Genomic DNA, 15,981 nt, shown 5'->3' with positions numbered 1-15,981 from the left:
ATTTTGAGTGAAAAGGCGATTTTGATTTTTGCCTGTTCATCACAGAAAATAAATAAAAATAAAATTAAACAAGTTCATGTTCTTTAGACAAAAAGACTTTAAATATAGCAAGTGGATTGTAGTCCTTTTTGGCACGTGACGGATATACAGTAGTCACCATAAACAACTGCAATTGGAAAAGCGCAGCCTGAAAATTTCCTTCCATAGAAGAAAGTCAGTCAGTAAGATTTGGAACAAGTAATGATGACCAAACCTTCATTTTTAGGGTGAACTATTCCTTTCATTGCCAGAACATTTGAAGATTGCTTCTCACCTTTGTGAGATCCAGGGATATCACTCTTTTCCTCAAAGGCTAATATCTTTCATTAGGACCTCAACTCCTTGCGGGAGTCTCACAGTACTCTCCCGAACCACTTGCTCCTCCATCCTTGAAATTGAGGTCTGGAATGAATCTTATCACCTCTCATTAGCTTCATTCCCATTCTCCTCGGCCCCTTTTATTGTTTAATGTTAACCTCCTCACATCAAGGCAAAGCACCGTTCCCGCTTTTGGGGGAATTATGGTCGGCCAGACTCGTTTCATGAAAGTCGATCCCTGACTTCTAATTCTGTCCCCAGTGGATGCAGTTTATCAGGTGACACTTCCGCATCCAATTGTGCTCATGCACCGAGCTCAACCCAGTGTTTGCTGAAACATACAGACATTTAGTTTTTCCATTATCTTGGCTTTACAACACTCCTAAGTGCCAGATGAATCAGGTGGTCTCTGTTAAGTTGTAATTTTAATGAGACAGGTGGGCTTACAAGTTCAAATGTAATTGCCTTTGTCACAGACGTCTTAAAAACACCTGCCTCTGGGGGTAACAGAACGTAGGAAATTAATTTGCTACAACAGCCAGAGAAATGCAGGAAATCTCTTCATAGAAAGCACGAAAGAGGAATCTGAACTCAGATAGAAAATACTTTCTTGTATAACCTAAATCTGACAAAGCCTAAAACTGCTTTATAATAACATTTACATTTGAATTTGCTGTAGGTCATTGTTGGTTCATAAAGTCACCAGTGAAATCCAGCTGAGGGGTGTGTTTCCTAAAAGTATCATATATTTAATTCAGTTTGAGGCTATACAATGTTTTAGCATGCAAATTCATAGGGGAATCCCAGAGTTTATAGTACGAGGGAACCCGTGATGAATCAAACATTGAATAAAGGTAAATGACAAGGAATAAAAATAATTAGTGAAGGTGGCAAAATGCCTATCAAGATGCCATATTAATAACAGCAACATCTTGGAGATCTCAGATCAGTTAATTAGTAGAAGTTATTACTCCACCACCTGCACATGCCGTTTTTAACGACAATCCTATATTGTTGAACCAGCATGGCACAAACGACTGTTAGCATGTTGCCATGTTACTTTCTTTCTGTATTTTCGAAATACAGATTAAGGACCCTATAATCCAAAACAACACCCAGAGGTATTCCAGCTGTTCCAAACAACACGCAGTGATCCCAATGATAAATATTCTATCGGCAGCACAACACTGGCCTCACCGTCCTCACCTTGCTCATGCAGAGAGCACGTCCCTATAGGCCATAGAGAAATGCCTTTGATTATGTGGATGTGATGGGATTTGTGGGCAGGGCTCGGGAAATGTGAGCAGACTTCGGATGAGCAGTAAGAGCCCTTCTCTCGGCCAAACGGTACAGAAGAGGACCCGGTACATGTGCACGTCTAAGTGTGTGCGTGGGGATCTGGTAAATGATCCGTGCACCCTTATAATGCTTCGACAATAGATTTATCCATACAAACGCAGCTTGAAATAAGTGTGCAGCCTCCTTCACAGTGATACCATAAATATTTTCAGCGTCTCGAGTCAAGATAACTGAAATTTAAAGACATGCTTGAGTGTGCAGTAGCGGGTACGGTTTGTACTGAGTCATAGGGAGTCTAGCAATCATATTGCTTCTTGAAGTGTTAACTCTGTGAGGCGGAACAGAAAACTCCTTTGTTTGAGCAGAAGTGAAGATAAAGATTGGGCCTGTCAGTTTAACCTGTAAATTTAGTTTGCTTATTATAATGCACTAATTAAAAAATATTGTGTGATTAATTTCCAAGTCTGCAATGTGTTCAAGTTTAATTAATTATTTGTGGGTCTGCAGTCAACTAACTATTTCACTCAGCTCTGACTTCCAGTCTCACAATTGTGGCTTTACCACAGTCGTATGCTCACGATTATGAGAATACATTTCCAATTATGTTGTGCAATATAAATGACTATTTCTCAAAATCATTGTAAGGTCACAGTTATAAGATCATTCACAATTATGCTGTAAAATGAAATTACTATTTTTCCTCATAATTATAACTTGTTTTAATTAAGATTTTTCTATTTGCAACATGACAACTATTATTCACAAGTCTGAGTTTCAGTTTTTTTATTTTATTTTATTTTTTATTTTAAGGTCACAATTCTGAGAATAAACTAGCAATTATATTTTAAAATATAGATTACCTTATTTCTCATTATTGTGACTATTTTCAAGGTTAGTTTTTTCTGATTGAGACAAATTGTTACCATTTTTCACAACTCTTACTTTAAATTTCACAATTGTGAATGTCTGCGAATAAAACCGCAAATATATTATAAAATATATGACATAATTGTGTCTTTATCTTACAATTATAGGGGTCATATGATGTGTTTCTTTGGAGTATTACAAGCTCTTGGTGCATAAAGAAGATCTGTAAAGTTGCCAAGACTAAAGTATCAAACCCAAAGATATATTCTTTATCAAAGTTAAGAGATAACCACGCCTACCTAAAACGTCTCGTTCTAACATGCCCCCACAAGTCTACGTCATGATGTGGGAAGATTTGTATAATGCCACCCAAGTGTTCATGGAAAAAAAGAAGGCGTGACTTTTATTCTCGCCGTTGCAACACCGCCATGTTGTGGAGATGCTGTGTGTTTCGTTGTGAAAGCGAAGCTACTTCATTAGGACTTCCAAAAGAGGACACAATTAGAAATCTGTGGTTAATCAGCCTGTAAGTAAATTTTTTATATAATATATTTAAAGAATTTGCCTCCGATTATTCAAACACAAGTTTTGAGCAGTCTAGAGTAAAAAAAATTTGTCTATCGATTCTCTGATCACAAATGCAGACGTGGTATTATGTTTACACGGCGCGCTGCAACGCAACACATAAAAAGACATTAGAAGTCATTATAATCAGTAATTATTTCCCCAATGGATGAAACAAATGCCTCGTTTATAATGGCTTTTATTGTCTTTGTCTTGTCGCTCTGGCCGGTGTTCTGACAATTAATGCTGTTTATCAGATTATGCTACCCTCATTATATTTATCGTACTGTAAGAGTAGGTTTAGGGTTGGGGTGTAAATGTTAATAAAGCCTCATATCTTACTACTATCATGCTGGAAGCAAAATCTGATAGGTAGCACTTTTTGTTATCAAATTATGCTACCATCTGTTTTAATGGGAGGTAGCAAAATCTGACAGAGTAGCACAAATCGCCAAAACGTAGTATTGTGAGGAGTGTTACATTTCTGTCATGCACTTGAGGTATTCGGCCAATAACAACGCACTGGATAGCTGACCAATCACAGCACACCTTGCTTTTCACACTGATGAGCTTTGTAAAAATCGATACTTTTCAGAAGAGCGGGGCATAGAGAAGAAACAATAATGTACAGTGTATAGAATATAATGTGTTTTTTGAACCTTAACCGATAAACATTTCATTAAACCATATACACAAAATAATTTTTAGCAACATCATATGACCCCTTTAAGATTATTTTCCATTAGTGACATTTCTTTTTATCTCATAATTTATCTCTCATATATTTCTCTTTCTTATAATTCTTTCTCATTGCATTCTGAGGCAAAAACATGCCTCAGTTTCTCAGTTACATACAAATAGGTAATGAATTAATTGGTTTATCATTAATTTTGTATGCAAGTTGTAATCGATTGACAGCCCTTATAAAGATGCATTGAACTTACTAACACACTTTTTTAAACCACTATTTATCTCTTGAAAAAAAAAAAAAGAAATACAAAATGATGGGTTGTCAGATTGCTGAAGATTTATTACTGCTAATTAATCACATATTGCATATACATGTACAATTATGGGCCATGCACTGCACCATGTGTTTTATCTATTCTTCCTGTCAGTGAAATTACAGAGATGCCTCAGCATTCAGCCACGTTCAGCGATAAGCCCACTCCCATATGTGTGGGGATGGTGATTGATGGCTGGGAGATGGCGATTAACAAACAGGGGGCTGTCTTTTCCTTAAAGCAGGTCGGCATAGACTGCTCAACCCCAGCAGCAGGAGCTTCTGTTTAAAAAAGCTGTCGGTCCAAAAAGAGCACTCTATCCCACAGATCCCAGAGAGTGACTCAATGTACTCACAGCCCATCCGAACAGAAGATGCTGTAATCAACTAAAAACACCTGCAGTTAGTTGAGTCATATGTGTACTCGTGCCTCAGGTCGAATATGTAATGGTCCACCTACTATCCAAGTATTGGTTTGTTCTTAGTGCCTTCAAAGTTGTTGGGCTGTTGAAGAAGAAAATGAATCTTCTGCCTAAAGGGAGAGTCTATCAAAAATGAAAACTTTTCTTCGCTTACTCACCATCATGTCGTGCCAAGCCAGGAGAGCACACAAAAAAAAAAAAGAAAAAAAAAGTGCATTTTTGAAGACTACTGTAGGCGGCTTCATCTTTTTTTCTATAAAATTAAATGGGATTGTGGGCACTGGGATTGTAAAGGTCTGAAATACCAAAAAAAAAAAAAAAAGATCCATGTGACTTGTGCACATTAAAAACAAAACAAAACAAGAACGGCATAGTTCACATAAAAAAAGGAGGCTCCATCTTTATTTACTCACATACATGTCATCCCAAAAATGTATGACTTAATTTCTTCTGTGCAACATGGAAATTGTGACTTCATTTACTTTTTTTATTTTGTATATTAAAGATCTGTCTACCACAGAAGAAAGAAAGTAATACATGTTTAGAATGAGCAAATCAATGTTGGGTGAACTGCTCATTTAACATGTCATCAAGGAGAACATTCCTGGATCTACACCCTTATTGATCCTGAAACAATAATCTTGTCAACCAATGGACTGGGTTGCAATGGATTCTTGGTTGAGTGTCATTTCAACAAAAGGCATCCAACTGGCCGTCCTACTTGGCAGTTGCCAGATATTTCGGTGCGTGAACATTACTTCATGATTGTGATCTAATACATATCAACACCTCCTCCAATGGCAGTACGTAGGGAAATTATGGAGTTGTTGATCCATGACTAGATATAAGCAGTCCAGCATTTCTATCAGATGCACCTCTTGACCATTCAAGTTAACTGACGATTCATCTTCATCTGATCCACCAAAAGGAACTGACGGGCCATACTGAGTTTGAGTGACCCGTTTTAGACCCATGTCAACAAGTATCAAGCAGTCCATCCTTCTCGTCCGGCCAGGGTTTAATGCTCCAGGGACTCATGGGTAACAGACCAGACCGTGGTAACTCCGATGGTATTGTCAGCAGCTGTCTGGCATCTTTCCTCCCTCTCTAAAAACCAGGAGGCGTCACGCTCAGTCAGCCACCAAATGCTGGCATAAATCGACAGAGTGACTTCCCAGCCACTGGCCCTGACTCCTCGGCTCTGCATAGCTTATAAGGTGTCATACTTCACATGCAGCGAGGGTACATGGGCTTCATTTCAAGGACAGAGAGGACCAGACTCCTGAAGGAGTCTTGACTGTGGCACTGGACCTGAATGCAGTCAGGTCTCAAGTGTTTACAACCACTCAGTGGATTTAAAGCCTTTAATGGTTTTAATAATGACAATTTTTTTTTTAAGGTTTTGAGTTACCAGCAGCACCAAGAAGAAGAGTAAGAATTGTTTTCAAACACTCCACCCCCCTGCCATTGGTCAGACAAACTGATAGCCCCGCCCTAAACTCACGTCATTGGTTGAGCCACTCTTGCTGAAGAGAGAAATGTTTTTGTATCCTCACAGAGACACATTGTCTTATACATTTTTTTATGTAATCTAATCAACCTAGAAATAATGTACTGTAGTTGTCTCTGCACATTAAGCCAGAATTAGTATTTTATCAAAGGAATTACTCACTTTAGCTTAAAGAAAACTTTAATGAGTTTTTGTGTGGATTATTCTAGATATGTCTGTTTCTAACAAAGAAAGTTTTTGCAGGTGATGAGGAGAAAACTTTGGAAGATTAGTTCCAGAAAAAACCGACAGAGGGCTCTACTGAGTCCTGTCCATGAACTCTGTGATGGGAAAACACGGTCACTACAGGTTCACGTGGCAATCAGACAGACTTCATGCAGAGGTCAAAGCATTTTCAATGAAAATTGCTTTTGAGAACAGTGCACCACTGTGGTCTCCTCAAACATTTCCAGTTGGTTTTAAGGGTATTTCAGGCTTGGAACAAACCTACTTATTGATTTATCTTGTTAATGAAATATGCTATAATGTTCAGTATGCTAAAACATGAGCATACTGACTGGTATGTCTTTCTTCAGTGGTTTGATACTTGCTTTTGGCATGAAACTTTACCATGTATGCATTTTTTTTAACCAAACAAATTGCTACTGCATATAAAGTACAGAGATTTGGGCATTTAGTTGCATATTATTATGTGATTTCACTTGAACAGGGATGTGTGCATTTCAGAGAAAGGCACATGACACTCTGGGATGCTATAAAACAGTGTCACTCCAGGTGAAAGAAGCATAAGGCTTAATGTGGTGGATATTAAAGGTGTTTTAATGTGAGTACACTTGCGAAACATAAACTGGACTGAAGCCCAGAAACGAATGGAGTGACAAACTGCCAATATTATTCTCAATCAAAGCCCTGAGTGCAACATTGTTATTACTGGTCATGTTAAAACAACCATGTCTGCTACTTTTACAATTTTCACTTTATGCATTAGGTGATTGAATCTGGCAACCCTACAACATCATTGCATTGTGCCAACTGGTTTTGCATAGACAAGCAACTCTACTGCTACAAGCTCCTTTTTTCGAGAGAGAGAGAGACTCTCACCCCGCACTCTGTTGGAATGTAGATGGTGGAAAACTGACTTTTCTTCCCACTGGCCCTGAGCAATAAGAGAGTGTTTACAGAGACAGTCCCACCCCTCCTCTCATCACCGACTGCAAATTTATATATTTTCGCTGGCTGTGTTTCTAATGCACCGGAAGCGAAAAGCTTCCTCCAGAGAACCGAAGAATTCTCACATTATCTTTTCATTTCTGCACGTCAATACAAATTAATGTCAGGAAGAGTTTCAGAAAGTTCAACCGATTGAGTTTAATTAAATCAGAGATTTTAATGCATAAACACATTAATTACCGAAGTGCGCAGAAAGATTATGAGGTTACTTTCGTTCAGGTCCGCTGTGTCAATCAAATTCTGAAATATGCTAAAGGGGGGAGGGGGGTAATGTCTCTATATGATTGGAATTACAGAAATTATAGTAAATGATATTCATTGTGAATATTACTTCTCATTACATTCTTAATATTCCTTCTGTGACGGTTTCTTAAAAAAAAACATGAGCGTGCAGTTAAACATCTGATCAATCACAGTGTTTATGAAATGCACACTTTTTTTCTGGGTTTCACTTGAGATATTGGTAAATCGTAAACTAATTCCTATAAATCCAAACATTAACCTGGCTTTTTGGCATTCAGCCTAAATTTCGAAGCGATTCTGCAGCCCTGACTTTCATCTAAACCTTCAGTGCACATGCTGAAAGAGTCTCTCTACTCATCAACTCTGACTCATTGACTCACAGAAACATATTGTTCTTCATAATATCAACCTTGACTTTCATTTTCCATTTCATGAATATTATAATTGTGATATCTACGTGCATACACTCTTATAGATTTAAATGACCTCTGATGGCAATAATATTAAAGTATTATTAGTACTGTATATATGGCGATTTTATTATGGTTATACAGAAGAAACTGCATTTCGAATGTCATTTTACCCAATGTCACCACTAAAAATAATCATTATGCTTTTAACTAGCCCTCATGTGTTCTTTTTTTTTTATGGATCTGCTTTTTTTCTTTTTCTCTTTTCTGAAAATGCTTGTTAAAGGGACAGTTCACCCAAAAAAAATGAAATGAAATTTGTCCATTCTATGAGTATTTTTTTTTTTGGGGGGGGGGGGGTATACTCAATTATACTCAATCAAAAATTACCTTTCTACAGCAATAGCTTAATTATGTCATATAATTACCAAATATTGTATTCAACATTTTTATTATCATTTACATTTTTGGAACTTAGATTTGATGATACTATAATTTTATACTTATAAGCAATTTTTAAAAGGCCAGCCATTTTTGACCAGGAACACAAAATTTGGACATTTTCTGCACTACACAGGGGCTAGAAGAACATGTTTTCAAAGACACAGTTGTACATATTTATTTCAATAGGATTGAACATAAGACACATGATTAAATTCAAATGACAACAAGATAAAACTGCTGTGATGTGAGTCACGCTTACTGATAGTCTAATAATGTTTTAACTCCACATTAAACTTTACTTATAATCCTCTGCTTTTGATCATACCGGACCGTTTCAAAATCATGATGCAACCGAAGTTAAAAGAGGACTGCTCCGAGGGTCCATGCTTTGAAAAGCGTTATCAAATATATGCAGATATGAGATAAACTGCATAGACAGCAGCCACATGAAACTTTGAATGTTACGTTAATTTCTAAATATGTGATTCACTTCCACGCAGCCTTCCTCTTAAGACTTTTATTTCACAACAATGAGTATATAAAGACCAACTGCAGCCAATGAGATTAAAAACAGGATATGAAGCAAGATGTCAGTTATTTGTAACAGACCCAAGGAAACCTGAAGGCTATGAGATAGAAACTCTTGATTTGCATTTTCTTTCTTACTATTTGGTATTTCTTCTTCTTATTTTATTTTTTTACTAAATCCAGAAGAACTGTGGCAATGTCTCCAAAATGCTTCAAGAAGCCTGCAAAGCTACAATACTTTGCAAAGTTTTAGGCACTTTCTGTAAAGTGAGGATGCCATCAAAAACAATGCCATAAATAGATTTTATTAATTCATTCTGTTAACTTAACTAAATTAAATCAACATTTGGTGTGACCACACTATGCGCAAAAAAAGGCTTTTGTCTTAGGTGCACTTGCGCATTGTTTTTCAGGTAGCTTTGCAGGTAGGATTCTTGAAGTGTCTTGGAGACGTTGCCACAGTTCTTCTGGATTGAGTGTGTTTCTTCATGTTATTCCAGACAGATTGATGATGGTGAGATCAGATCTCTGTGTGGAGCACTGGCTGCTGTCAGACTCCTTGTGCAAACAAAAATCAAACACTGGATTATTACAATTACTGGCAAAAATTACGTTTGGAAATGGAAACTGATATTTACTACTGACACATTACAGCAAAACATACAAGTAACTGATTTAAAACAATTTTTTTGTTGGTGAAAAAACGAGTGGCCTAAGACTTTTGCACAGTGCTGTATATAAATGAAACATTTCTTGCTTTTTCTGTGTCTGTGAAGTTTACATGAACTCTTTATCTTTATATCCAACCTTGAATCTAACCAAACCATATGGAGGCGTTCTTTAGAGACGACATCTCACATATCGCACGGCATATTATACAGTAAGTCAGCAAAGGATAAAAAGATCAAGAATTAATGAATATCTGACTCCACAAGAGAGGTCAAAAGTGTTGACCCTTGTTATTAAACCTCTATATTAAAAGCCTACGTTTAGTTATTCATGTTATAATGTGTGTGTCTGTATGTGTGTGTACACTTGTTTATGCTACATTATGGCGACCAAATGTCCCCACAGGGATAGTAAAACTTTAAACCTTAAAAAAAATTATTAAAATAAAAGTAAATGTTTATCTGAAAGTGTAACAATGCAGGTTAGAGTTGGGATAAAATAGCATAGTTTGATCAGTAAAAAAGAAATAGAAGTCTATTGAAAGTCCCCACAATTCACAGAAACACAAGTGTGTCTGTGTTTAGTGTATGTATTTTCTGTAGTACAAAAATATTCCACATAATCTGCATCCCAAATTACGTACTTATACACTATATATGTATGCTCTGTGTACTCAACCATATAGTGTATGAATTATATAAGGTTTGCCATTTAGAGACTGATAGCCCCAGTACACCCTGCATTCAGAAAGTATTCAGACCCCATTCACTTTTCTTTCCAATGTCGTTATGTTGCAGCCTGATACTACAGATTATTATCATTATTTTCTCATTAATCTATACTATGTGCTTCATAATGACAAAGGGAAAAGAGAATTTTAGAAGGGTTTTTTAATCATAGTTGACTCATAGTTGAAGCATCTTTGGCAGCATTTACAGCCTCTAGGCTTTTTGGGTGTGACGCAACAAGCTTTGCACACCTGGATTGGGGGATTTTCTGCCATTCTTCTTTGCAAATCCTCTCAAGCTCGGTCAAATGGGGACAGTCAGCGGACAGCTATTATCAGTTCTCTCCAAAGATGTTTGATTGGGTTCAAGTCAGGGCTCTGGCTGGGCCACTCTAGGACATTCGCAGAGTTGTCCCTAAGCCTCTCCAGTGTTGCCTTTGCTGTTAAATTCGGGTCATTGTCCTGTTGGGAGGTGAACCTTCAGCCCAGTCTGTGGTCCTGAGCGCTGTGGGACACGTTTTCATTGCTGATATCTCTGTACTTTGCTCCATTCTGCTTTCCCCAAATCCTGTCCAGCCTCCCAGTCTCTGCATGAGGCTGCTGCCGGCACACTTTACTTTTAGGATGGTGCTCTGCATATATATATATATATATATATATATATATATATATATATATATATATATATATATATATATATATATATATATATATATATAATTTAAAACTATTTACATTTAATGGCTTTTATACCGTGTTATATTTACCATGTAAAGAGTAGAAGATCTGTCCTTATCAAAAAAGAAGAGGGTTGAACTTTTTCAAGGGCAAAAACGTCTATGATTCGACTCTCCTCCTCCCCTAAAATCCTCCTCCACCCCTAATCTGAACACTTGCGCGGGATTGAAAAGTGAGCTCAGAAAGCCACATCCTCTTGTTTTCATGTGGGGAGGGTAAAATAACATGACCCTGACAAATACGGCTCGACACAAACCGCTGCGCATTGCTCCACAGTGAAAGCGGTATTTTAATCGGGAGAGTCGGTGCTCGATTGCTTTGGTCTGACGCGAAGATGGCAGAATCCGAGAATGTTTCCGTTCCTTGCTTGAACTCCCTTCTGGAAATGGACCCCTACCTCAAATCCTTTGAAAAGGACTTCCAGAGGAGGTAAATCGTGTTTTTAAGCGTTCTTTGCATCTTGTCGCTGAGTAATGGTCCTGTGCCCGTCCCAAACGCACAATGAAACATGGCTGTCTGTCAGCCCTCACACCCGGCACTAGGTAGTTGTTTTATTAATTCAGTGTAGTGCCCATTAAGAGACAGCTGCTGGATGCTCTCTGCCTCTGTGTAAAAGTGCTGCGTGCCCTAACTTACTGAATATGTAAATATGGACATCTAATGGTTTCCGTGGAAGCTTGATGCCGATGACCGTTCACATCTCACAATGAGATAACGCTGCTTTAAGACAGTAGAAGAAAACTTTTTGTCTCGATTTTGGGCATAACAACAACAATGCTACTACTACTTAAAAATTCTGCCAACACAAACGAAATAATAATATGATTATTATTTTGCAATGTGAAACACCTTCCATGTTTTGACACCCCTTAACAGGTGCTTTCTCCAAGAGGGTCTGGCTGCAGACCTGCACTTGCACTTGCATTCTCAGACACTAGCATTTCCGCTAGTGACATCACTTGCAGTCTTTATTTTTTATTTAGTTGAATTTTTTATTACTTTTTGTTTGAATTTCCCAACTTTTTATAAATAAATCAATAAATAGATAAAAAAAAAAAAAACAAAAAAAAAAAAAAAAAACAAACAAACTAAAACAAAAAAAAAAAAAAAAAAAAAACACTGCAAGTGATGTCCTAGCGGAAGCACAAGTGTCTAAAAAATGCAAGTCTGCAGCCAGACCCTTCTCGCTTGTTCCAATATATTTTCATCATAGAAATCAGGGCATTAAAAAAAAGGTTATTAAATACATATTTTTGCATATATATATATATATATATATATATATATATATATATATATATATATATATAATTTTATTTTATCCTCCCTTACATGTTTATTAAGGCACCCTAGTCATACTTTTTCTTTTAAGCAAAATACTGTACAAAAACGTTAAAAGGTTTACAAAAATATATATTTTGAAGAATGTTGGTAAAATAATAAAAATAAAAATTGATGATAAAAACAGATTGAATCAGTCATCTGTTTTATTATTATTATTCTTTTTATTTATTTATTTATTTTTGCTCCAGAAGCTTCAGAAGTTTACTTTGAATTAAAAAACTTATATATTGATCGATTTACTTATTTTTATTTATTTATTTATTTTTTGTTTGTCTAACCAAAATAAGGATAAAAAATGGGACGTTTAATTAAATGCACTGGAACTCTTATTTTAAAATGCCTATGCTTTATCAGTGCTGGCTTTGACATTGTCATAATTCACTAACAGCCATTGTAAATACCTTTTAAAGTTCAGATACCTATATTTAGTCTCAAATGCTTGTGAAATGCTTGCACTGTTGACCCTGTGTAGCCAGGGCCGGTGTTCCCTATGGCCCTTCTCAGCACTGGCACTGTAATGAGATCATGTGACAACACAATACTGTAACATACAATACTGTTAGCATTTCTCACTTAATCTTTTATTTATTGTTTTACATCAGCAGTACTGCTTAGTGTGCAGTACACCACTATTCCATTGATAGCCGCACAAGCATGCTGGAAATGAATGGAAAGAGAAATGTTATTAGGCCGCACTTATCAATAGATAAAGACATGCATAAAGATGACTTGGGGTGACCACCTTGAATATCTAATTATAATGTCACTCATTATTATAGTTACAGTTTAACAGAGTTATATTTGAGTATATAAACAGTGACGCACAATTGGTACTTCAGCTTCTGATTGCTTATGCCTGGAGGCTTCGAGTGCACTGTTCAAATTAGATGGCACTTAATTGCAATCCAGTGAGTGGCACTGTCAGCAGCCGTACGCTCACCACTCGTCACTTTAATACATGATATTCAGGGTCTTATGGTACCGTCTTTACATTTGATTATAATGATAACAATGCTTAATTGCATTGTTGCATGCATTAAGTGTGCATAGCACAGGCTGCATAATCATGACTCCACATTCTTCATTCATTAGTGCCACAGAGACCACTGACAAGTGAAATGGAGTTCTTCATTATCATTTTAATTAACACCAAAGTCTTGAGGGGTAGCCATCGAGGTATCTGAAAACATGGTACATGGTTTCTAATTTTACCCCTCTCTGTGGAACTGGTTTCGAAAGTGGAATAATGTTGTGTGAAATGTGTGTCACGGATTGACTGAGTAAAACCACATGGGATGCAGGAAACTCAGATTATTAAGGAAGCCTCTACTCTTCTTAGCATGTTCCATAAAACTCTTTTGAAATAAAGGTTAATAACATTTCAGATTTCTGGGCTACTTTCATTTGCTCTGAGTGAGAGAGCACATAGGAACGGGAAATAGCAAATTATTAAATCTCTTTAATATCTCAATTGTTTCTTGATTGCAGTGATAATTATAAAGAATACATTGAAAACTTTGTTTAAGCTACTTATCTATAGAAGTCAGTTTCTGCCACATAAGAACAACAACAAAAAATCATCATGACGTAAATGGCATAGATAATGCAAAATGATGAGAGAATTCAAATTGAAGACAAAAAAAGTCACAGTAATGATAAACAATGTCAAAATAAGGAAATTAAAGTGGTATAATAATGAAAATTCACAGTTATGAGCTAAAGTCAAAATTATAAGATGTAAAAGTCGAAATTAAGACTCGGAAAAGTCTAAATTATTAGATGAATACTCAAAATTATATGAAAAAGTTGATATTAGGATATTAAAATGACATAATGAGATAAAGTCAGTAATGAACTAAAGTCAGCATTTGAGATAAAATGTCGAATTAAGGATAAAATTATGAGAAAAAATAGGAAATTAAATGTCAAACTATTGAAGTGGTAAGTCATAATCATAAAAAAAAGTTCCAAATTAAGATAAAGTGTCATTAGTTTCAATTGACAGTCAGAATTATGAGAGAAAAATCTTAATTATGACAAAGAAATGAAACTCTGAATTCATAATTGATTTTTATTTAATAAATATATAACTTATTTTGATTTAGCCCCCCCCCCCCTCTCTCTATATATATCTAAACTTTATCCACGTGAATTTTAAATGCAAATGTTTCAGTTTTTATTGTTATCTTAGGCAAAACGTCTAAATAAAAAAGAAATAAGTATTTTTAAATGTTGCAAGCCAGATTCAATCTTGCATTACCCTCATGTGCACCACAGTTCCATATCTCAACTGACTGTTATTTTGCTACAGCTCCAACATCTGACAGTCGCTGAGTGATGAGTCCACCAGGTCTCCTGACCGTCTGTATTTAAGCAATGCAGTTTGTTGTGGGAGTTGAATGAACATTAGGTGGGAGTGAAGTAAGATGAACTTTGTTTTATTGGTTTTTGGTGGTGAAATGCTGTTATTGAGTTAATATGGTTTGCAAAGGGTCATGATCTGATGAACAAACACTCTAATAGGATGAACAAATATGCGGTGCATGTGCTGTTTTAGCAGAGGCTAATTATTTACATGTTGCCCTGAATATCTGTAGTCAACATGGACAAACATAGCTGGCAGAAGCTGTTTTTCATATGCTTTCTCATAAATATTTATCCAGTTTCCCTTGCTAGCATAAGTAATGAGATGATGCAAACTTATGAGTGGTGAAAGTGTAAAACAATGAAACAACATGGAGATTTTGTCCAGGAACAACACAAAAGTTACACACTTAAGGGTTTAATATCTAAAGTCAGCAAGAACCTCAAGTTGTGATTGATTTAAATTCAGTAAAATCGTATTTGTGAAACTAAATATTCAATGAGAAAAAGAGGTGGCAGGGCTTGATTTTGCTCACCGCCTTGACATCTTGAGCCGACTGACAGACTTGGTGCTTGGTGCAAAATATTATGAAGACAGATTTATTTTTTGTTGATTAACTTTCGTAATTATAACAGTTGAACGTTTTTTTTTTTTTTTTTAAAGCCGATTCTAATATCTTGGAAAGCAGGTTGGCTGATGGCCGATTTAAAGCAGATATAATTTTAAGAAATTTGAAATAATTTGAAAAATTAACATGCTTATACTTTAAATGACAATGTATTTTTCACACACACACAAAAAAAAAAAAAAACGAACATATTTATTAAAAATAGAATTAAAAAGGAAGTAAACACTGTAACTGAACAGGGCACTCAAAGTTTGTGTGAATTGGGAATCACATTTTTCGAAAATAAAGGTAACACTCATTTTACATACAGCTCACAGTGAAAATGACATGGATATGACATTGGGCAAATCATGAAGAGCAACATAATTTGAAATCATGAGTTTAAAGTTTGTCGATCGCGCGTCTCTGTGAAGCTGAACTCTCCTCCTGTCTGTATTAAATTCACATGGACCAATCATCACGCAGAGTACACGCGATCATGCAGGATACAAATACAAATGCACACTTCTTAAGATCTCACTGCTTGATTCGACTAAGTTTGCAAGGTTTTTGAAATTAGATGTTCATTAGTCAATCAAAGATTTGTTTAAATTATGTAAATGCATGTTTGCTGAATGCTGACGGCAAACGAGA

General features: G+C 36.1%; 1 protein-coding gene across 1 annotated transcript in view; it reads left to right on the top strand.

The window, feature by feature from the left end:
* Window positions 1–11,345: 11,345 nt before the first annotated feature.
* Window positions 11,346–15,981, top strand: part of LOC113115270 (1,4-alpha-glucan-branching enzyme-like) — a 153,473-nt gene continuing 148,837 nt past the window's right edge. The window contains exon 1 of the mRNA XM_026282725.1: window positions 11,346–11,440. Coding sequence (XP_026138510.1) covers window positions 11,346–11,440 — 95 coding nt within the window. The remainder of the gene's footprint in view (window positions 11,441–15,981) is intronic.

This window comes from Carassius auratus, chromosome 15 (assembly GCF_003368295.1).
Source record: "Carassius auratus strain Wakin chromosome 15, ASM336829v1, whole genome shotgun sequence".
Classification (NCBI taxonomy): Eukaryota; Metazoa; Chordata; class Actinopteri; order Cypriniformes; family Cyprinidae; genus Carassius; species Carassius auratus.
Note: the sequence above shows the minus strand (reverse complement) of the source record. Positions and strands in the feature narration are given on the sequence as shown.